The sequence below is a fragment of the Portunus trituberculatus genome, chromosome 39 (genome assembly GCF_017591435.1).
Source record: "Portunus trituberculatus isolate SZX2019 chromosome 39, ASM1759143v1, whole genome shotgun sequence".
Taxonomy (NCBI): Eukaryota; Metazoa; Arthropoda; class Malacostraca; order Decapoda; family Portunidae; genus Portunus; species Portunus trituberculatus.
In genome coordinates this window covers 3,037,679-3,062,315 of record NC_059293.1, presented here as the reverse complement: position 1 = coordinate 3,062,315, position 24,637 = coordinate 3,037,679, and the positions used below count along the sequence as shown (strand labels likewise).

At 38.9% G+C, this 24,637-nt stretch overlaps 2 protein-coding genes across 8 annotated transcripts in view; one reads left to right on the top strand and one right to left on the bottom strand.

Annotated features, from left to right (window-relative positions):
• The window catches only part of LOC123515519 (NADPH oxidase 4-like), a 162,144-nt gene extending 152,685 nt beyond the window's left edge, over positions 1-9,459 (top strand). For all 4 annotated transcript variants that reach the window (XM_045274206.1, XM_045274209.1, XM_045274207.1 and 1 more), the window contains one exon: positions 8,465-9,459. The gene's annotated coding sequence lies outside the window, so the exon portion shown is untranslated. The remainder of the gene's footprint in view (positions 1-8,464) is intronic.
• LOC123515518 (mucin-17-like) overlaps positions 1,226-24,637 on the bottom strand; it is a 52,548-nt gene continuing 29,136 nt past the window's right edge. For all 4 annotated transcript variants that reach the window (XM_045274203.1, XM_045274201.1, XM_045274200.1 and 1 more), the window contains exons 5-12: positions 23,014-24,549; positions 18,647-18,799; positions 18,410-18,514; positions 17,708-17,839; positions 15,193-15,554; positions 9,811-10,054; positions 8,407-8,509; positions 1,226-7,862 (exon numbers count right to left, since the gene is read on the bottom strand). In XM_045274203.1, coding sequence (XP_045130138.1) covers positions 6,010-7,862; positions 8,407-8,509; positions 9,811-10,054; positions 15,193-15,554; positions 17,708-17,839; positions 18,410-18,514; positions 18,647-18,799; positions 23,014-24,549 — 4,488 coding nt within the window. In that variant the 3' untranslated portion in view covers positions 1,226-6,009. The remainder of the gene's footprint in view (positions 7,863-8,406; positions 8,510-9,810; positions 10,055-15,192; positions 15,555-17,707; positions 17,840-18,409; positions 18,515-18,646; positions 18,800-23,013; positions 24,550-24,637) is intronic.

Sequence of the window (24,637 nt, the reverse complement as noted above, 5' to 3'; positions counted from 1 at the left end):
CAGTCATGAAGAAAAGACCTTGGGGTGACAATTACCAATGACCTATCGCCAGAGAGACATATAAACAAAATAATTGGAGAAGTATTGAACTTATTGAGGAACATAAGAGTGGCGTCAGATATTTAGATGAAGAAATGATGAAGAAAATAATTACTGCAATGATAAGACCGAGGCTTGAATATGCAACAATACAGTGGGCTCCGAACTTAAAGAAACACATAAGGAAACTAGAGAAAGTACAGAGGGCTGCAACAAAATGGTGCCTGACTTAAGAGATTTGACTTATGAAGACAGACTGAAAAGAATGCAACTTCCAACCCTGGAAAACAGAAGAGAAAGGGGAGACCTGATAGCAATATACAGAGTGATGATTGGCATGGAAAAATGGATAGGGAAGATCTGTGTATGTGGAATGGAAGAATGTCGAGAGGGCATGGGAAAAACTAAAATGGCCACTTATAGGAGAGATGTGAAAAAATATAGCTTCCCTCATAGAAGGGTGGAAGCATGGAATAGTTTAGACGTGGAAGTGGTCAACGCAAGGAATATTCATGATTTTAAGAAAAAGCTGGACATTAATAGATATGGAGACGGGACAACACGAGCATAGCTCTTTTCCCGTATGTTACAATTAGGTAAATACAATTAGGTAAATACACACACACACAGAGGAAGGGCAGACAGGGAAGAGAAAGGACGGAGGGAGGGAGGGAGGAGAGCATGGTAGAGAGACAGACAGACAGAGAGCTCTGACTTACACAGTATTTACTGTATGTATAGGTGTGATGCCAACAGTAGATAAATGTGACTGACACTTCTCAAAGCAACACAAAACTCAGCGTGGTGAGAATTTAAGATTGAACTGTGCAAATGTGCTAATATTTTTTAATTCTTGAATTTTGCCATAACAAACATGACATTGGAACAAATTCTGTTCATTGCTGCATAACCTACTGTAGTTGAGTCTACAGTGGAAAGGTGGTTTTTCCCACATGATTGAAAACTGTAGTGAAATGTTACTAATGTGTATTTACATTATTATAAGCCACATTCAGCTAGGTTGTTATGCCATATTCCACTTCTTTGGGGAAGCCATTTTTGGGTGATTATTCCCATTAGAATCACACATAGAAGTGGAAAATTTCTTTCCATCAATTACGTGGTGTTCCAGTGTTTTTTTCCACTGGAAGGGAATGTAGATGCAAAGATATGAATATGTACAAAGTATATATTTAATGTTTTATTATTAAAAGATACATTTAGTCATCACATATTGTGAGTTTACCATACTTAATGGACCCTGAGAGACAAACATAGGTCCCTTCCAACAAAAACACAAAAAGAAAAAGAAATTATAAAAATCCATTTGAACTTCAACAACATTATGAGGTATAAAAAATAAATTACTGAAAATATGTTTCTCCATTTGTTATGTTTGTCTAGAGCAGAAATAAACATTTCAGCATGTTTTGCTCAACACTTCAAATCTCACCACTGCCAAATGTAATACAACAAATGAAGAGAAAAGTATCCATGACATACGAATATTATACACAGAACTACAGCACAAAATACTTATAATGACAGAACAAATTTTCTTCAAAAAAGGCACTGGATAGTCCCCATAAAACCCTTGAGAAATCACCTCTTGGGACATTTTAACTCCATGGAAATATTTCAATGCATGCTAACTTCAGAAAAATAAGAACTGACTCTGAGCAAGTGAAAATGTGTGTGTGTGTGTGTGTGTGTGTGTGTGTGTGTGTGTGTGTGTGTGTGTGTGTGTGTTTAAGAACATGGGAGGGTAGTGGTGGATATGGCACAGTTTGATTGTAAAATCACAAGGGAAAAATGGATTAGTCCTCAAAACAACAGGCATTGCTGACTGCAAGGAGTAACTAAAATCTGTCTCTAGTTGACCATAAAGTTTGGAATTATTTTGTCACTGAATGGAAACCTAATTGGTAATTCCTGTATATGCACCTATAGGTATACAAAATCATAGTTATGGTGCTAACTGTGTATGTCAAATAGAAACAATATTTTTAATGTAGTTTTTGGTGAATCAAATTCCATTAAACTTCCTTTTGCAGAATATTAAATTACAAAGGAGCACCATTAGTGTAATTCCCCACAAGAACTGACTCCAGGCAGAGCAGTGCTCATCCACAGATGACTGTGTGATGCACATGCTGCTATGACGAGTTGATCTGTGCACCACTGTACCTTACATTAGCATGTAATGTGCTAATATAAACTAATGCTGCTTACATCAATAGGATTTTCACAATTTGGGTGTGCGAGTGCTATGGTTCCTCTACCAATTCTTGATGTCTGTGTCATCATACATACTCCAATTTGGGGGAGCATGTGCACAAAATTAGAGAAAGTGCAGAATATTAAATTAACGATAAAATATCAACAAAGTTCACAAATACTTATGATCATCGTCGTGTTGAAGTATACATTGGGTTCTTTGCTTGGAAGGGACAGGTAGTATAAAATAAAAAATATAAACCTAGGTGAAAAATGAAACCTCAAATTTACTGTTGAGTGTGGTATGAATGTTACTACTGTCATCAAAATGTCACGTTCAGGGGTTCACTGTTTTGGGCATACATTACTTGTACTTTTAAAGGAGTTCATTCACAAATACCTCCAGAAAACATAAAGGTGAAATTAACCACATGAGAAAATTGCTGCCATACTGTACTGCAATCTTTTATCTTGTTCACATGAAAGAGCCAGCTGAAGCTTACTGATAGTACATAGCTGCCAAGAGAACACCAAGATTTGAACAATGCATGTATATATACTATGCGCGTGCACGCACGCACGCACACGCACGCACGCACGCACGCACGCACGCACGCACGCACGCACGCACGCACACACACACACACACACACACACACACACACACACACACACACACACACACACACACACACACACACACACACCTTTATTTGATTTTCATTTACTAGAAGCATTATTTATCATGATCTCCCAAAGCATTCTTCATAATGCAAATATGAAATGTGTGATATTTAAGGAACTGGTTCAACATGGATGAGTGCTACCACATAGAGGCATCATAAATATTTTTCATGGTATGGCTGCATTATAACCATGATATGTCAAGTGTCTGAGCTCATTGCATGAAGTAATAACATTTCTCAGCTAGTGTGTGAATATTTTGCATTCATGTGTCTGTACAATAATAGTACTGAACTGGTCAAGCTGTGATGGTCTTCAATTGATGAGTTTCTGGGAACATTCATGGCTTTACCTAAAAAAACTGGTTTACAATAATAATGAAGTATTACTAAACAATTAATGGCAAGACATCCAGAGATCTTGTCAGGCCATTTACCATTACGTAATTAATTGCCTTGAAATTTCAGTCATCCTGTATTTTTTAGTATTTATAATGATCAAGCAACCATATTCATTCAAGAAAAAATTTTTTTTTTTTTTTTTTTTTATCATTAGTTAGGCAACATGGTGCTTGCTAGTAAATGGCAGTACTCTGTAGGTGTAGTTGTGCACATTTGTTAAAACTTTGTAACATTGAAAAAATTTTGTGCCACTCATCTACTTCTGAAATGTTGGAGATACTGAAAACTTGAGAAAATTACATGTAAATTTTTAAACAGGATGGACACATGTCAAATACTAAGAAAGATGAACTCATTATTAATGCACCAGTATATGAATAGTTTGCCTATCTTTACTGTGCTTTGTATTGGCAATGGTTTTCTACCATCTTGCAAATTAGAATATAAAAAGTGAAGCTTGGAGGCAGCACACACACTGATGCTGGAAAGATGTGATAAGCTTCATCAGCGGCTCATGCCTTTTCAGTCCTATACCATATAAAAAATAAAGGCATACACCATGTGTGTATTCTCAGGAGAGTATGGGCAATAACTAACAACAGCCATAGTATGGTTTCATTTAAAAGTGGCACTAAATTATGTAACCTTTTGTCTTTAGACATTCGTGGAGATGTCCAACTGGCACTCTGACTCGCAAACCAGGCTCTAGTTTTGTCATCATTGCCAGTACTTTAACTACAAGAGAGTAGAGTTGAGTTACAAACACTATCCCTCTGTAACAGGCATTAAGCATCACTAACTAGTTTTTCCTTCTATAAAATCCTGAATGATATGATGCAAGGGTCATTTGTGATGGTACTTCAATACCTTTTCATAGAAAATCCATCATATAAACACAAGGTACACAACACAAGTCTTAGCTTTCTTTGTGACATACAATAATCAAGCCATGAGACAGAGTGCTGTTCTCCATCACACTGGAATGTGAAGGCATTTGCGTTAAGTGCGGACTCGCTTTATCTCGATGCATTTGGTACTGGCTGTCCAGACCATTACATGTGCCACATGGGTAGGCCACCATTGCCAATACAAATAATAGCATTAGTTCAGCATCAAAACTCACCTCAACCAGCCATAAGATTCAATCCACTACAACATATTCTTCATGCCAGCACTATCAGAAAAGTTTTCATTCATCATTGGTTGGAACAAACTTAGAAGAGTAAACATTCATACTTTTCACTAAATTATTCCAGTACGTCCTCCTGGCAATTATGTATTACGATTATTTTTCTTCATAAGTAAAGGGAAAGGAAAATCTTTCATTGAATAATGAAAAGGAATTTTGAATATCCTTCACTGGAATCATTATACCTCAGGCAGCCAGTCTACCTGTGGCAAGTCAGATCTTGTGTGCTCCACATTCCCAAAACTTAATCTTATTATGTATCTTTAACAACACATAACAGGGCAGCATTAATGGCCTTGCAGGAATTACGGTAATTAAGTAGATATAGATAGATGTCTGTAGTGATATGACAATGCATGTATGTATGGAAGAAGTATTAACCAACAATCATGCTTATTAATAGGCAAAAGTATAACAGCACATACTGACTGGTGTTTGCACAACACACTGCAGATGAATTACCATGTGACAAAAATTAGTCAACCTCCCAAAAAATTATCACTTCATAGCAGTACCTAGGCTCAGACTCCCTGAAAATTTCAACAACCTATAGGACATTATTCATAAGTACCTGGCAACAAAAAGGGAAAGAAAAATGTACACACAAACTGGACTTCATACCACTGCAACAGTTAGAAAAAATGAGACAAGCTTGTAAAAAATCACACTTGAGATCACATACTTTGAGAATGAGAGTTTCCTTATTAAGGGCATTATCCATGAATTTACTGTTTGGTTTAAATAATACAGGATCCTATAAACATTTACACCTACTGAAACATAGGTACACCACAGGGTTTTTAAGTATTAAAAAGTTTCTGCCGAAATCGACAATCACATGGGAAATGCTATATCTAAATTCCCATACTTAGATGCCTTCAAATTAGAAAGTCCCAAGAATTTTTGCTGCTATAGCTTAGCTGTGCATTCTGGCCGTGCACCACCAAAACACACCGGTAAAGTAACGTAACCATAAAAATTGAGTCATCAAATCCGGGGGATTCCCCTTTCCAACTAGACACTCTTTACTGAGCAAATATTACCTGGCTATTTACATCCAGAAGGGTAGGTGAGTAGGACTAGATTCAACATAAAGAAGCTAGAAGGAAGATGACTCATAGCAAACAGCCATAAGTTGAAAATATAAAAAAATTAATGTACTATCAATACACCACAACAATCAAGGTTTGATAACTATCAATATACAAGTCAACTCATGTTGCTAAAGGTTGTGTGAGTATTTGTGCAACATAAAACTCTTGATCCCCCACATATAGTTACCTATCATCTGTTAATTTAGAACTTGTGAACACCTTTGAACACCTCAGAAATGCCTTTTCTGCATCCAAACGCATCATTTTCCAATACTAGATGGACAGTAATATAAGACATCTGGAAATTAAGCAAATATGAAGGAAATATCTGGAAATCAAATGGCAACAAACCATACACATCTGGAACACACCCAGTGGCCTTAAATCAATAATAGCTGTGTGAATTCCTCTGCTGACTACCGGAATGCCCGTATGGCTGAGAATGATTATGCCGACCAGAGTACTCGTGTCCGTAGTGCTCACTGTATGAATATAAATGGGAACTGTAGTCTCGTGTCTTGTGGTCACTAGAATGGTCAACATTGGAAGCACCTTCACCACCACTCTTCCTCCACTCGCCGGGGTTACAGTTCCAAGTCCTGCTATCCTGGGTTATGCTTTGTGGAAACTTTTTATCACCATCATTTGGGTGCAACTGTTGTGAATAGTTTATCCAATGAGAATTTGGATTGTACAAACTATCATTTCTATCATTTTTTTCATTTTTGTCATTCCTCTCTTCACATTTTTCTTTTCGTCTCTTCTTGCTACTTTTTTCCTCTACCTGCTTTTTAAACCTTTTATCTTTTAAAACATCCTGTAGCACCACTTTCACTTCTTTCAGACTACTGCCATGCCCCTCTCCATCCTCATTTACCTCCTCCTCCTCCTCCTCCTGAAATGGTCGCATGATATCCCCTATTTCTTCCTCCTCCTCCTCATCCTCATTTTGCTCCACTCTGTACTCTCTCTTTCTTTCCTCACCCACACTGTAATATGCTCCAGAACCTTCCTGTTTCTTTAAAGTTAGTTTGAGACCACGTTCCTCTGTCCTGATGCGCAGAGGAGGAACAAGGGCACGCTCCTCGCTCTTGAACTTAATTTTCAGTTTCTTTGGTGGTCTATCTTCCTTTTCTCTGTCTTTTCCTCTTTCTTTAACTTTAGTCCTTTCTGATTTTTTCTTATCTTTGTCCACTCTTTCCCTGCGTTTATCTTTATCCATTCTTTCAGTTAGAGTTTTCACTGGCAGAGAATGAACTGGTTTGCATAAATTGTTACTAGGAATGTCTAAAGTTCCATACTTTAGAGGCTTAGAAGCATCACTTGTGAGCCTAAGATTATCACACAAATGTTCAGGAAACCTTGAGGGCAGCACACTGTCATCACAGTTTATCAAGGATGCACGACTGGGACTGGCTAATTTAGTAACGTCACTATTCACTGGACTGTTGTTGAGACTGGCACATGCAACCTCCCCATCACAAATTACTAACTCCTCCTCCTCATGTTCAGAATCTTTTTCATCCTCCCCATCCTTCCCCATGCTATCAGAGTCACTAAGGTTGTTGCAGCTCATTTTTTGAACAGGAGATGGAGAATGCTCTTCATCTTTCTTGCTGTCAAATTCTGTGACTAGATGACTCTCCAGTCTACCCTCATCCTCTTCTTCTTCCTCCTCCTCCTCTTCTTCCTCTGCTTCTACTTTCTCTGCCTTGGTATTCTCTTCATCCTCTTTCTCTTCTTCATCTCCAGTGTGTATATGAAGGCAAGTCTCTCCCTCTTGACTGTCATCAAAGTCATTCAGATCTTTCTCACTCATAAAGTTCATGGTTTCATTGCCTGCTCTTACTTCTTCTTTCTCTTCTTTTGCCTGATCTTTATCACCTACAACACCAATTTCCTTCTTGCTTTCCTTATGATGCTCCCCTTCCTCTTCCTCCTCCTCCTCCTCATCCTCATCTTCCTCGTCCTCGTCCTCGTCCTCTTCCTCCTCCTCCACTATCACTTCTTCAGTGTCTGTAGTCTCACTTTTGTCTAAAACTTCTCTCTTGATGACATCATTCAGAGTACTGTCAGTGTATAAATCTTCATCTTCAACTTCTTGTTTCACTTGTTTATTCAATGGGTCAAATTTGTAGAGTTTTTGACTTTCCCACTCCAGTTCCCAAGGATAGAGGCCATCAGAGTTTACAATCTCACTACAGGCATGGTGAACAGTACTTGGTGGAACTTCCAGTGCTGAAAATACAAATACTATTTCATTTTTTCCTGCTTTAAAATATCATATGCAATACAAAGTGACAAATTATCAAATATATTATATTTAACACTTCATGACAGCTGTCTCATAAAATATATATAATATAGGAAGATATATATTGGTTGCAGTGGCAGACAAGAAGTGAAAGAAACTGAAATTTCCTTTTTGTACAAGTAATATGCTCTGGATGATCAAAAGGGACATCAAGGAAAGGAAAGAGTATGGGAGAATTGCTTATTGAAAAGAATATTGGTGGAAAGGAATCAGCTGAACACATTAAGGCAATGTTTCATGCAATAGAGGACACAGTGCCTCAGATTGTTGCAGTAAGAAAAGAGCAAGGAACAGATTACATTAGAATGAGTCAATCATCATGAAAGAGAAAGCCTTGTCTCAGCTATCTCCTTTGATGGATATCTTCATTTAGTATACCAAACTAATTAACTTGCAAACATCTATGGAATATATAACAACATTCTAAAATTTTTCCAGTTAACACCTAAAATAAAAAGATTTACTCACTTTTACCATTCTGAACATCAGCCTTCTCTTTCTCAAAATTGTTTTTGTCTTCTTGCAGAAATAGCCGATACAGCATCACAGTCTCTGAAGACGCATGGCGGCGCTGTAACACAACAGTGGTAAACCAGATAATCCAATGAGAACATGTAATGCAAAAAAAACATACTATATATTATGCTAACCTACAAAGAACATTTTACTTATGTTTTGTTCTTGATTCAAACAAAAAAGTCTTTGCAGGATGGGCTCAGTCATATAATTAATTATTAGTCTCAAGGCAAGCCTGAACACAAACCCAGGCTGGTACAGCAGTGAACACCTGTCCCCATATCCCTATTGCATCCACACATCACTATTCACTTAGCTGCTATGTTACTAGGGCTGGCGGAAGCTCCCTTCCCTACAAATAAAACATAAATTCCTTCTGTTATACTTAAATCATTCACTCCCTCTCTCATTCTTTTCATGTTCTGCTATATTTCTACATAACCATTATACTTGAGCAACATGTAAGTTGCTCTTTTCAACACTAGTGTCCTAACCTAACTTTGAATTTTCATTCCCTTCTATTTTCCTTTCCTCATACCTCACTCAACAGTGGCCACACTGGAACAGCTTTCTTTCTTTGATTGTTCAAGTTCTTGCCTCTCTTAGTATATTTCTTTCTAAATGACTTTTTTTCCCCTCTATCTATGGATGGCACTACATCTTTCACTAATTCTATCACACAATATTGAAACACTTCCAAGTTCTCACATTTCCTATCTTGTTCATCTGTGGTCTCTCTCTAAAAAAAAAGTTTCCACAAGACTTTGATTGCTGAACCCATTCCATTTTTATTCTCTGATTTGTAAGTTAACATTAGGTGGATAGTGCTACTCTGTCTTTCATCCATGTATACTTTCCTGCTCTCCTCTTCCACTCCTTTGTTACTTATTATTATTTTTTTTTCCTTTGAATTTTATTCTTTTATTCCACTCTGTTCTTGGATGCTCCACATAGCTACACAAAGGAGCTTGTTGTGTAAAAGAATAATAAAGAAGTATAGAAAGAGCAGTGAAGTTCAATACAAACTTGCAGGACAAAGTCTTTTCTTCAAAATCCCACCACTATGTGAACAGCAACTGTCCTCTCTCAGTAGCTTTTCAGGTAAGTCTCCAAAATTGGGAAAACATTCAATTTATAGTGAGACCCTTGTGGAAAACACAGTGAGGGAGTGATGCAGCACAAACACAAAAACATACACACAATAACCACTCATCCACTCACATTATTGCAACTTACCAACACTGCAGATTTTAAAAAAATAGCCTGAATTCACAAATTAGATTAAGGTTCTTTTGAACAATCATGATGGACTTGTATAAAAATTGTAGGATGCATATTTCAAACAGCAACACTTACCATGCTGTCCTTCACTAGAAGAGACTGATACTTGTACTTCATATTATTAAATTTTTTCAGAAGGGTTTCAGCTTGTAACTCATACTGGGCATTGGACTCTGCTAACTCCCAGGGTGTGAAAGCACACTCATTGAACACATGGTAGCGAATGAGACGTTTGCAGGCATCAATCTTATTCTTGAATGGAGTTCTGTAGTCAGGATTGAGGGCTCCATTTTGATCAGTCTTGAGCTGATGTTCAAAACTAGAAACAAATACAATTATTAGTCAACACAGAACACATGAGTTAAGTTATATCTGTACATATTGCTAGAGGTAAAAGTACAGGTTATTTAAAGAGCAAAATAATATACTATGCACAATTGCATGTGTGTATGTACTATACATATTAAGCCGTGGGACAAAATTTGAATGTGGTCAGGTAACAGGATACAATATCCAGGCCAAGGTGTTAATGTCACAGAAACACCATATCCACATAATCCACCTTACCATAAGTCAGTGGCATTTTTCAAGTTTCTTCTAAATGTATTCATTGTCACTGTCTTGGGATGAAACTGTAAGTGACCAACTTGAAATCAGTTGATTTGTTGCCAGCCTCACTCTTTTCCCTTCCCCTCCCCATCCCAGACAGACAAGGCGTCAAGTTAGCCTACAGTAAGCCCCCGCACTTGGCGAATTAATTAGTCTGGTGAAACTACCACCAAATGCAAATTTCAAATATCATATAAATTGGCAAAAAAATGCCTCAATCAGTCTTTGGTCATTGCCATAGTCCCTCTTTTGACCCCTAAAATACCATCTTTCAAGCTGAAATAAGATCTTTTGCCTTCACATATTAGAACACATCTACAAAACAGACCAATAAACAATAAATAAAGCTAATAAGAAATTATATAAAGGCTGTAACTCCCGTTTTTCCACCCCTTTCCCTCACCCACTTTCGTCCTTGCTGCCACCACCATTGTCCTTATCCCCTCCAGTACCACCTGTTGCGCTGGTAGACGTCATGTTGGCGGTAATTCACCAGAATTCATTCCTACGCTAGCAGAACAGAGGTAGCACAAACAAAATGGCTGAAGGGGACTCTCACACTGCATTCTGATAGGTTTAGAGAGGGGTCTGACGTCACCGGGGAGCCGTGTGGTTCACTGTGTGGCCACCAGGAGACTGCCAAGTTTGAATTCAAATCGCCAAGCGTGCACTCGGTGGTCTGTGGCCACCCTACCGCCAAAAGTGAATTTCACCAAGCTGAGATTCACCAAGTGTGGGGGCTTACTGTATTATTTTATTTATTATTTGTCATTAATTACAGCTATGCTAACACAGTTTAATGTTTATAGGCAAGTCACCTCATTACAGTATACTGTAAAACCCCAAAAACTTACAAAAATGATGAATGAATATCTCACCATTTCACTATTGGACATCCTGCGTCAACATGTCCTGCCAAGATACAGTGGTCCCTCACGATAAGACACTTTGTGGGTGAAGGATTGTGCATTACTGAGGGTGATGGGGCTGTGAGACACTTAAATACCCCATTCCCCTTTTTCAGTAGTTTATTCTCTTTGATTGATGAAAAAAAAAAAAATAATAATAATAATTCAATGTCTTATTCTACACTCAATGTTAAAATAAAAAGTTCATAATTATTTAAGAAGTGTACAGCAATAAAGTTTTGTCTTACCAATAGATGAATTCAAATTATAGCTTCCCATTTGGTGTAATGGCCAATTCCCATGTGGTCCAGTGGCATCTTTAACAAGTATTTAATGACTGCCTGAAGGACATTGCTGAGGTGACAAACGAGGGAAGGAAGACAAGGGATCATGAAAGTCAGAGTAGACTACCTCCACACTATTGCCACCTCCCCATAGACCACAGGCTTGCCTTCTTTCACCTCTTTACCCGGTCTCTGCCTTTCTTTCTGTCCCTCTGAAATCCTTCTGACTTGTTCCACATCGCCATCTAGATTAAAATTACAGTGTGTTCTCTACAGAAAAGTGTTCCCCCTATCCTAAAAATGGCATTTTAGCAGGGAAGTGCTACACTGTCGAGTACTCAATACCTCATAGGCCCGCACCTTGGGCAGTCTTGCTATAGAGCAGTGGTTCTCAAACTATTTTTTCAGAACCACAGGATTCTGTAAAGACCTTTCAAGGGTTCCATGGGAGAAATCTATATACATTTGACAAAACCTGTTTTTATTGCCATATTTGATGGCATAAAGGACATCTTTTTCCCAAAATTTTGGCTCTAAAAATCACTGCATCTAATATGCAAAGTTGCGACTTCCTGTAGGCCTATCTTCTTTCTGACGCTCACTAACTAGCTTACGATCAATACCTCTATCTATCCTACCTACATGCATCATTATTTTATTTCTAGTATTGTTATTATTACCTGTATTATTACTTTAAAAACTAATTTTCATAAAAATGAAAGCAGTCTAACCTGTGAGACTTGCCCAACATCCGATCATAACAAAACACATCAACACCCTCACTGTTACAGCAGGAGGAAGAAAAAGATCCAGCAACACAATCTCCTACAAACTACATGTGGTATATAATGACAAGCATGGCAATAGAGCAGCAGCAAGGGCTTTAAGGCCACCACCTACAGAAAAAAATATTCGTGTCTGGCAACAGCATGAAGAACGTAAGAAAAAGGTAAACATAACATTCGTTGCCCAGCTCCACATTGGTCAGAACTTAAGGATGGCATTGCTTGGTTTTTAGGTTGGGTTTTGTTTAGTATCCCTCATGGCCTCATGGGCCCTGGTGTAACAGATACAGCTGGAAACTTAGTGTTGACAACACAGCTCAATGTAAACAATCCAACCGCTGGGCTGCCATGTCCACCCGCCATAGCAACCCTCCCCTTATCAAAGCATTTCCAGAGTTTTATGTGATTTTGTTGACTTCAGACCTTTTTTACAATTCACAATACTTCATGTAATGTTCCCCCACCCAAAAAACCTTAATTTCCCACAGGTAGGCACAAGTTAGAGTTTAAAAACAATCATAACTTTGTCTGTGACAAATTACATAAACCATCAATCATTTCACTACATTTCTCACCAGAAAAACATAAGCCACTTACCAGATTTCATGGTTGGGTGAAACTGTGGATTGCCCATGTTTTCTGTTTGTATAATGTGTTGCTAGATTGCTTTCAACCGTATGCACTTACATACTCTAAAAACTTTTTTTATGAATTTGATCTGCTGAAATGGCATTGCGTCTTATATGCCCGTGTTTCCTATATGCCGTCAAATATGGTAATTAATACAAACAGGGATGGACAAGATTAAATATGAAAGGGAAGAAATCACCTGCATTTTAGCAGAGACAGAGAGAAAGAGAGAGAGAGAGAGAGAATTAGGCTGATGTAATTTTGTATACATCGCTATGCTTTTGCCACTGCTGCTGTCACTGCGCTGATGAAACACTTTGTTCATTATGTCATTTACAAGAAGAAAAGCTGGTCCACTTCATACTAAGTTACCCTTGGTTAAAAGAAGAAAGAAATGATATAGTAGACCTCCAAAGACGAATATCAAGTGATTGTAGAGTTTAAGTCTACATTTGTCTGTCGTCTGCACATTTAGCAGCCACGGCTCTCTCTCTCTCTCTCTCTCTCTCTCTCTCTCTCTCTCTCTCTCTCTCTCTCTCTCTCTCTAAATATATATATACAGTGGAGACTCAATACCAGAACTTAATTGGTTCCAAATGGCTGTTCGAGTATTAAAAAGTGATACCTATAAATCAGGTCATTCATTCTAATCTTAGCAAAACCTGATATTTGTAAAGAATTTTTTTTTTTTTATTTGTATATACCATAAGTGAAGGTTGGTGATGGATAACTTAGAAGAAGAGGGGAGAAGGGTGGGGAGGAGGAGGGAAGTAGCCGGACAATATGTCACTATCCACGAAAACGTCGTAACTTTTCTCCTGGTGTGATTCCTGTGAATCCACTAACACTTGCACTCTCACCAGACTCCTTTTTCCATCACTAATAAGCTTCTTTGGTGCCATCATAAGTTTCTAAATGAAAAACTACTGACAGAACACAGGAGAATGTTGTTTTCCCAAGACACGGCAGGACAAGGGATGCGATGTGCACTGGCATCCGGTATACCGGTATTAACAGTAATATGGTATCAGAACAGTACAGTGGCAGCTACAAGAAGGGACATGACAGAGCTTTGTATAAGACTGAATGTGCAGCCGTTTGATTACCTGATATTTTCACCACTAATAAGCCTTTGGTGTTAATGAAAGTTTATCAATGAAAAACTACAGATAGAATGAAAGAGAATGTTATTCTGATGACTGCAGCACTACAAGTCACAATTGGTGGAGGGGGAAAGGAGGATGCCAGGGAGCCTTTGTATACAACCACGTGTGTGAATGTTCAACTATCAGATATTTTTTTTAGTATGAAATCGAACTTTTGCGTTTGAGTATTGAAACGTTCAAGTAATGAGTCTTCACTGTATATATATATATATATATATATATATATATATATATATATATATATATATATATATATATATATATATATATATATATATATATATATATATATATATATATATATATATATATATATATATATATATATATATATATATATATATATATATATATATATATATATATATATATATATATATATATATATATATATATATGGCAGTGTCATTATCTTCACTTGCCCAACAACATTCAAACAGAAATGCATTACTAGCATTTCACTTCAGCAGGCCACATCTCCAACCGGCCCAGGACCACAAATCACCATGAGCATCACTCTGGTGACCCCCACAGGCAAGCAGTCACTACTCTCCCCCTAATTAGGTGAACAAAACGAGTTACAATGGTATCTAGTATGCCTTTTGGGCTTATTTATCATGTCAAAAGTGTGCAGCCACTAGGAAACTATGGATTCAAGACGGGGAATAAAAGAAAGCTGCCATAATGGTTTAAAAAAAATAAATAAAATTTGGTTAGATGAGGTGAGTCCAGTTCCTTATTGAAAGAAATCCGTTATCATGAGGCACTACTGTACTAAGCTGGCTGTTGTCGTTTCACCACATTCAAATTTCATCCCACAGTTAAACACCTCAAAATACAACCTTTTTTTTTTACTTGGAATAACCTGTACTTTTGGCTCTACCAATATCTGCAAAACCTTGTATTATGCAATGTATTAAATAAATAAAACGAGAAAAGTAAGTACAAAATCAATAGGACAATGTCTAACAATTTTCCCTAATATTAATGAAAGAGCATTCCATGTTTCCTTAAAAACTTGAAAAGATTTGCTATACCTTCACTATACTTACTACTAGTCAACATGAGCACTTACAGCTGTTCCTTGGTGATGCTGTATGCTGTAGCAGTTTTGGGTTGGCTTGGGGAGTGTTCCTGCATGCCTGCTGCAGAGCTGTTATGGGGGGAAAACTGAGGAGGCAGCACCATGCCTGGCTGGACCAGGCTTTTTGGGGACGGTCCAAGCGAGCTGAGGTGACTCATGGTGGACGTGGAGGACACTGGCGAGCAGTGTGGGGAGGCTATTTTGGCATAGCTGAGGGTGCTGCTGGTAGTGCTGCAGCTGGAAACAGTGGTGGAGGTGGTGGGTATGGTGGGGGAAGACACGGAGGTGGCAATGGTGGGCATGCTGGCCCCATGGCTGATAGTGATTTTGGTTGAGCCATTGCTGCCTGTAATCTGAAATATAGAACCAAAGTTTTAATAAACTTCTTTAAGTAAGAGTGCAGTCTGTAGTAATAATGGCACAATAACTATATGAGCAACTAGACCAGCAGATTGGTATGTGTAGCACCATCCCATGCATACTATTAAGGAGAGTAGAGTATAGATGAATGAATGAGAACGAGGGAGGGAGGGAGGGAGGGTGAAAACTGGGTTGTGGCAGTATCACATATGTCAATCTGCTGATGTGGCTCCTCACATGGTTGTTGCACCATTATTGTAGGATATTGTACATAATAATCTTGTTTTCACTTAATAGTTTCTGCAGTTTCATGCACAAACAATAATAATGGTTCTGAAATGTGCTAACTACCTCAAAACAGTAGCTTTTGTCATAGGGGAAGCTAACTGAATGACAAAATTGGCTAATGCCACTTAAATCTCCAGAATTTAGCAACACATTAGCTGTTAAGAAAATAAATACAGTGGAACATTGTTTTTTTAATATAATTCATCCCTGAATATCATTCAAAATCCAAAATGTTCAACAATCAAAACTATTTTCCCCATGAGATCAATGTGAAATGGATTAATTTTATTGGAAATGCTGTCAACCCTGTCTTAGCAACTAATAACAGATACACCCATTGTTAAGATGACTGGTCCACAACACCTCCAGCTCAGATATTATTTATCCAGAAAGGATGTAATGAATTAATTGATCAACAGAAACTCATCAGAAGATATCTGCAAGTGTTTTCTGTCATTGATCTAGTGAACAATTCATTCACCTCCAAAATCAAGGTAACATAATTAGACATTTTGCTGCTTGGAAAAACTACTGGAAAATTGCAGTTGTGTAGTAATAATGGCATTGCCATCCGAGACCCACATGTGGCTTGGATGGCAAGATTACTCCCTGAGCAAGCCAAAAAAAGTGTTTGTTTACATCAAAGCTCTTGAATGGGATCACATTTACCTTATTCAAAGATTAGATTGCTGTCTTACCCACTGTGTCTCTCCTCCAAACACAGTATGTGCAAAAAGTTATGATGCCACTGGGCCAATGTCATTTCTTCTCAAGGTAAGTGGAAGAGACTCACAACTATCTTCCCAGAAAGGCAAGACGTTCTGATGCTTTTGAACACTATCTGGCAACCATCTACACTCTCTAGGGAACAGCCTCCAGTGTGTGAGTCACCTCAGTAGCTGCTCAGCTGATACAGAGAGAGGGTGGCCTGTCCATCTGGTGTGTCAGACGAAGGCAAACAATGCCATTATTTTGCCTCCTCCCTCCCTCTCAACTTGCCCAAAATAACTCCCAGCAAGAAGAAATGGAAGAAGGTAACTGCCTTACATTTTACAAGGCTGGCCACCATCTCCCATTTATTTCCACTCAAACAGGAGTTACACTGAGGACAACACAGTGGTTGGTGCAGTGTTTCAAGGATGCAAGTGAGGCCACTACACTCACTCTACTTCCTAAGTTAGGCAAGTCTAACTGACACATGTTCCAGTAACTGTTGTCCTCAGTGTAACTCCTGTTTGAGTGGAAATAAATGGGAGATGGTGGCCAGCCTTGTAAAATGTAAGGCAGTTACCTTCTTCCATTTCTTCTTGCTGGCAGTCATTTTGGGCAAGTTGAGAGGGAGGGAGAAGGCAAAATAATGGCATTGTTTGCCTTCGTCTGACACACCAGATGGACAGGCCACCCTCTCTCTGTATCAGCTGAGCAGCTACTGAGGTGACTCACACACTGGAGGCTGTTCCCTATAGAGTGTAAATGGTTGCCAGATAGTGTTCAAAAGCATCAGAACGTCTTGCCTTTCTGGGAAGATAGTTGTGAGTCCCTTCCACTTACCTTGAGAAGAAATGACATTGGCCCAGTGGCATCATAACTTTCTGTAGATACTGTATAAAAAGATTAAGGAAATGTCTTTAGAAACTATGAATTAGTAATAAATGGCAGTTTTTCAGTTTTTCCTTTATCCTTCATTATTTGAACCTAAGTAACTTTGTTTGAGAATTGAATTACAGTACAGCAAACAAAGTGATAATGAGTCCAAAATTTTATTTAAAATCTAGTCTACTAATTTACACATGAAGTCATTCCATGTTAACATGTCAGTCTTGAGAACTGCCTCCAAATCATGCAACACCAAGCTTACCTGGGTACTGGGAGAGAGGTGAGGGGAAGTCTGCAGAGTGGGCGTAGATGTCACAGAAAAGGAAGCAGTGCCTGGATCTTTGCACCTCTGCAACACTTGCTTGCTATGATCCATTATTTGCCTCTGTTGGTCCTAGAACAAAAGAAATAATACAATAAAATAATTTACATTTTTCATTAATTATGGAACAGATATAAACTGACACATTCCCAAATTTTAAGCAGTCTTATAATTAAAAATAATTAAGATATCTTAATGCATGTGTGGACAAACTACAGCCTGCGGGCCATGTGCAACCCGCCAAAGTAATTCATGCAGCCAGACAAATGTTAGTAAATTTGAAAGAGCAAGTTATTAAACAACACCAAATAGTATTGTGAGTATTTCATTTTCTTCCAGCAAGTGTGCACATGCATGTGAGAATGGCATTTTCTTTAGAAGCCTTTAATTTTGTATTTTAAATAATGATAATTTTTGGTTAATATAATATGTGGCCCTACAAGATTGATATTTTTTAATATGGCCCTAGCACTGAACAGTTTGCCCAACTCTGTCTTAATGAGACTTGGGTGTGGAGCAAAAGACAATAGTTTTACAAACAACACTTAAAAAGATGCCTTCATATTATACCTAACATGAAATCACACATCAAAACTAAATTTTAAAATTTCACCTTAAACCACTAATAAACTGACTTCTCACCTGAGGTAAATGTTTTATTTGCTGCTTGAATTGAGTAAGTGTGATGATCTTGTGTCCGACAGGGTGGGAGTAACGAACAGGAGTAGGCTGACTTGGTGCTGAAGTCTGGGCAGAAATATCATTGAGGATATTGTGAGATCATAACAAACCATTACCATCATAACCCAATATATACACCAGAGTACTTAAAGAGAATTGTAGGTGCCAGCATGACATATCAGGCAGGTATCAACTTACTATTTGTGATTGTTGTGTGGTGGCAACGGTGACTGGCTTCCCTGTTGCCATTATCTTGCGGTACTCGGCATACAGCTGCTGGAGACCTGCATGATCCTGGTCAGTCTTCTTGCTTTGGAGAACTTGAATTTGGGCATGAACCTTCTTGAGTGCCTGTGTCAATGGCAGGACCCAAACACATGACTGTTTGCTTTATCAAGACAAGGTTGATTAACACTAGTACACAACAAGTCATATTTTCCATCATGTCATCAAAATGGTCAGTGCTGTCACCTGTGATGCATCCCACAATGATAGCACTCAAGCTTCCACTGTGTACACACTCACACACATTATCTTATCATAAGATCACTGGCAAAAGTAAGTAGTACCTATACACCATTCTGCAAAACAATAACACTGACTTACAACCACACTTTGTTACTTTCTCCCAATGAAGCTCCTACTAATTCATTATTTGACAAATGATTTAGATTTTTGCTGATAATGATTTTTTTAAAAATAATAAATTATAATCATGCTGAAATTCAACTGCACCAAAAAATTGTTAACCTAAAAGATCTTAAGATTCAGTACCACCCAATCATTGTTCATCTTTCATGGCAGTATTTTCACACACACACACACACACACACACACACACACACACACACACACACACACACACACACACACACACACACAGATATTAAAAAATATAGTTTCCCGAAGAGATGTATTGAGACGTGGAACAGTTTAGATGAAGAAGTAGTGTCTGCAACAAGTGTGCACACTTTTAAAGTAAGATTGGATAAGTGTAGATATGGAGACGGGGCCACACGAGCATAAAGCCCAGGCCCTGTAAAACTACAACTAGGTAAATACACACACACACACGTAGGGTAACGTCTGGCTGTCTCGTCAGAGACTGCAGCAGATCAAACAGTGAAACACACACACACACACACACACACACACACACACACACACACAGAAAAGTACAGCAAGAAAGGACTAAAGAAACTTACATATGAGCGAAATGTAATGTATTCCAACATAAATGGAGTGATATCGGGATTTTAGAACTCAACGATTACTTGAGGACAAGAACCCAGATATTGTGGGTCTTACTGAAACAAAACTGAGAGAGGAGAAGACCTGATGAAGGTTGGAGAAGGAAATATAACGTTTGGAAAAGAAATAGAGTAGGTAAGATGGGAGGAGGAGTGATGTTGCTGGTTAAAAAGATATAAAGGTGGATCAAGTGAAAAAGGTATGGGAAAGGCAGAAGTGCTAAAGATCAGAGCAGAAACTAATGAAGGAAAAAGAGGCACTACATAGTGGTGTACGTACCACCTAAGACAAATGCATGGTCAGTACAGGAATATGAAGAAATGATAAGTGATACAGGAACATGTCTGGAAGAAATGTTGGGTGGCTGTGAACGAACTATAATGATGGGAGATTTTAATTGTAAAGAGGTGTGTTGGGAGGACTGGTCAATGGAAGGATCAGAGACAACATGGGAAATACACTATTGACACTGGCAATGGAAAATGTGTTAACTCAGTGGGTCAAAGAAGATACTAGGTTTGGAGGAGAGGAGCATCGTCAAGACTGGACTTGGTCTTTAGTACAGAGCCAATGGTCATTGAGGAGATGAGGGTGGAGTGCCCTTTAGCAAGAGTGATCATGCAGTTTTGGAGTTCAAGGTGATAGACGAAGAGAAATCTAGAAGAAATGAAGAATATAAAGTGGGAAGATGGAATTATGCCAAGACAGATTTTGGAAACCTAAAGAAATTCTTTCAAGAGACAAATTGGATGAAATTCAAGAGTGCTAAGGAGCAAATGAAAAGTGGAAGGAATTTATAAAAATATACAAAGAAGGTGAGAAAAATTTGTACCAATAAGACAACATAGAAGTTGGAAAGCAGGACTGGTTTAACGATAGATGTGAAAAGGCTAGAACAAGAAAAGAGGATGCATGGAAGAGGTGGAGAAGGAAAAGACGGATTAAGCAGTGGGAAAGTTACAAAAGAGCAAGAAATGAATATGTGTTGATTAGAAGAGAAGAAAGAAAGAAACAAGAAAAGGATATAATTGATAAATGTAAAGACCAACCAAGGCTTTTTACAGACATGTGAACAACAACATCAAAAATAGAAAGTATTGAAAGTTTAGAAGTAAATGGAGTATACAGTGAAGATCCCAGGGAAATGGCAGAGGCTATGAATGGATGCTTTCGGAAGGTATTCACAAAGGAGACTGCTTTTGACAAACCACTGGTAATGGAACAGAAAGGGATTATGAAGGAGTTTCAAGTAACTGTGGAGGAGATCAAGAACATGATGGGGAGTTTAGAAGTGAGAAAAGCTGTGGGACCTGATGGGGTATCAGGATGGATTTTAAGAGAATGCAGGGAGCAATTGGCAGAAAAAGTTTGTGAAGTAATTGATGCCTCATTAAGGGAAGGTGTAGTGCCCCAAGACTGGAAAAGAGCTAACATTGTCCCAATCTATAAATCAGGTAACAAGAGAGACCCATTGAACTATAGACCAGTGTCACTTACAAGTGTGGTAGCTAAGATGTGTGAGAGGGTGGTGAAGAATAGATGGACAGACTTCTTGGAGAAAAATGACATACTTTGTGAGTGTCAATTTGGTTTTAGGAAAGGGCGTTCATGCACGACAAACCTGATATGTTACTATTCGAGGGTGATAGATGTAATACAGGAAAGAGATGGTTGGGCTGATGGAATATATCTGGATTTAAAAAAGGCCTTTGATAAGGTACCACACCAGAGACTGATCTGGAAACTTGAAATGGTAGGAGGAGTGCATGGCAGTTTACTAAAATGGATGGAAGACTTTTTGGTAGGAAGAGAAATGAGAACAATAATTAAGGACAGACCATCAGAATGGGGATTGGTGGAGAGTGGAGTTCCACAGGGATCAGTGTTGGCACCAGTAATGTTCGCAGTCTACATAAATGACATGGTGGATGGGGTGTCCAGTTATGTGAGCCTATTTGCAGGCGATGCAAAATTGTTAGAAAAGTGAGATGTGACAAAGATTGCGAACTACTCCAGGAAGACTTGGACAGAATATGGAAATGGAGCTGTACATGGCAAATGGAGTTCAACACGACAAAATGCAAGAAAATAGAGTTTGGCAAGAGTGAAAGAAGAATCAGGAGTATGTACAAGATAGGAAATGAAGACATAAAACCAGTCATGAAGAAAAAGACCTTGGGGTGACAATTACCAATGACCTATCGCCAGAGAGACATATAAACAAAATAATTGGAGAAGTATTGAACTTATTGAGGAACATAAGAGTGGCGTTCGTATATCTAGATGAAGAAATGATGAAGAAAATAATTACTGCAATGATAAGACCGAGGCTTGAATATGCAACAATACAGTGGGCTCGAACTTAAAGAAACACATAAGGAAACTAGAGAAAGTACAGAGGGCTGCAACAAAAATGGTGCCTGACTTAAGAGATTTGACTTATGAAGACAGACTGAAAAGAATGCAACTTCCAACCCTGGAAAACAGAAGAAAGGGAGACCTGATAGCAATATACAGAGTGATGATTGGCATGGAAAAAATGGATAGGGAAGATCTGTGTATGTGGAATGGAAGAATGTCGAGAGGGCATGGGAAAAAACTAAAATGGCCACTTATAGGAGAGATGTGAAAAATATAGCTTCCCTCATAGAAGGGTGGAAGCATGGAATAGTTTAGGCGTGGAAGTGGTCAGCATAAGGAATATTCATGATTTTAAGAAAAAGCTGGACATTAATAGATATGGAGCGGGACAACACGAGCATAGCTCTTTTCCGTATGTTACAATTAGGTAAATACAATTAGGTAAATACACACACACACACACACACACACACACACACACAGGATCTACCAACCCTGGAACAAAGAAGGAGAGAGGAGATCTGATACAAGTTTATAAATTGATCAACGGAATGGACCAAGTGGATAATGAGAAACTGATCCTGAGAGAAGAATATGACATTCAAGCACAAGATCGCATAGTAAAAAGCTGAGAAAAGGAAGATGTCTGAGAGATGTTAAAAATATAGTTTCCATAAAGATGTATTGAGACGTGGAACAGTTTAAATGAAGAAGTAGTGTCTGCAACGAGTGTGCATACTTTTAAAGTAAGATTGGATAAGTGTAGATATGGAGACGGGGCCACACGAGCATAAAGCCCAGGCCCTGTAAAACTACAACTAGGTAAATACAACTAGGTAAATACACACACACACACACACACACACAATAAAAACTTTTCACTGAAAAGCCTACTGGGATTCATAATGGCTGCAGTGCATGTATAGCAGAGCTGTACAATACAATCAGCTCACCTCTTGGTTTTGTGGAGAGAGGATGAGTTGCTTGACATGCTTGAACTGTTGCTTAGGAACAGAGAACATGACCCCCGAGGATGTGGTGGCCGAGGTGATGGTGGCGGTGGTGGTGGTGGATGATGCTTGGGAGGTGACTGTGGCTGTTGCAATTCCTGAAGTGGTGACTGTGATGGGGGGAGCAGCAGCAGCAGCAGCAGCAGCAGTAGCAGCAGCAGCAGCAACAGCAGCAGCAGAAGCAGCAGCAGCAGGGGTGTTGGTGCCCACTACAGGTGTAGTATCACAATGCCCACCAGCTTCAATGGTCAAAGGCAGGGATGCAGTGGGTGTGGAACTTCCTAGGCTGTGGGAGACAGTCTTAATGGCAGGACCACTGAGCCCGTTCGGTATGGTTGCCAAGGGCAGTTGCTGCTGGATGGTTCCACTTGTATTTGTACACGTGCCCGATTTTAAACGTTCTTGCAAGCTCTGCTTAGCAACAATTGTGCTTGCATTTACTGAAGATATTAAATCTGTTTCTTTATCTTTCTTTTTCTTTTTATTTGATTTACTTTTGTTCTTACTTGGGTCTATGATACTCTGACCCCTCTGAAGAGTTGCAACATATTCATTTTGAAAGCTAGGAATTTTAGTGTGGTTTTCACTACTTTTTGTTAAAAAAGTGCAAGCATTACTTGTCTGACTAGGAACATTTTCTTGCGAAGGATTTGAAATTTGGGAATGACCTTTAGATATTGGCACATTTTCTGCATTAGTAAAACTTACACTAGTTTGTGGAATGAGTGCAGAGTTGGAGACGTAATGTTTGCTGCTTATAATAGCACCAGACACAACACTGTTTGTAGCACTAGAAGACACAATCACAGCAGAACTCTGAGGCACTTGGCTAGCTTGACTGGGCACCAGTATGCTAAGAGGAGCTGGCGAGGAAAGAGTTGTACCAGTAGAAACTATACCCTCAGGTAAGCTCATCACACCTCCAACACTAACCACCGTGAGCATGGGTCCTCCATCCGAGACCGAGACTTGTACTGGAACCCCCAGCTGCTCCCCACTGCTGGTGGATGTTGCCTGTGGCCCTGATATGAGTGATGTGAAGAGAGGCTGCCCATTGGCAGCTAAAGGTTTCTCTGAGGCAGGGAGGTGCAATGCCTGCAGCAAGTGGGTGTTCTGGGCCACTCTGGAGATATCTGCCCCTGTCTGACTCTTTGAGGTGACTTGTGTCAATTTGGAGGCAGTTTGCTGTAACTGCTTACTCTTGGCAGTGATGCCATGCCCATGGACCACAACATTTGACGTGACTTGCGTTGGGGACGTCAGAAGCTGGGTAAAGGATGGCAAGGATGCAACGGGCAGTGTGTTTGGTCCTACTATCCCAGCGCCTGCACTGCCAGCCATGATGGTGGGCATGCTGCTGCCAATGCCATTGGTCACACTCCCACTGCTAACATTACTTGGTGAAGAAGTCAATCCCACATTTGTTCCACCAATTACCTGCACTTGCGACTGGCAGGTAGGGATCACCAACCCTCCAACCTGCACAACAAAGATGATTTTCAATTACACTTTGAAACAAAAGACATTCATAGCATAAGCTACAGGATTAATTTAGCTTTATACAATA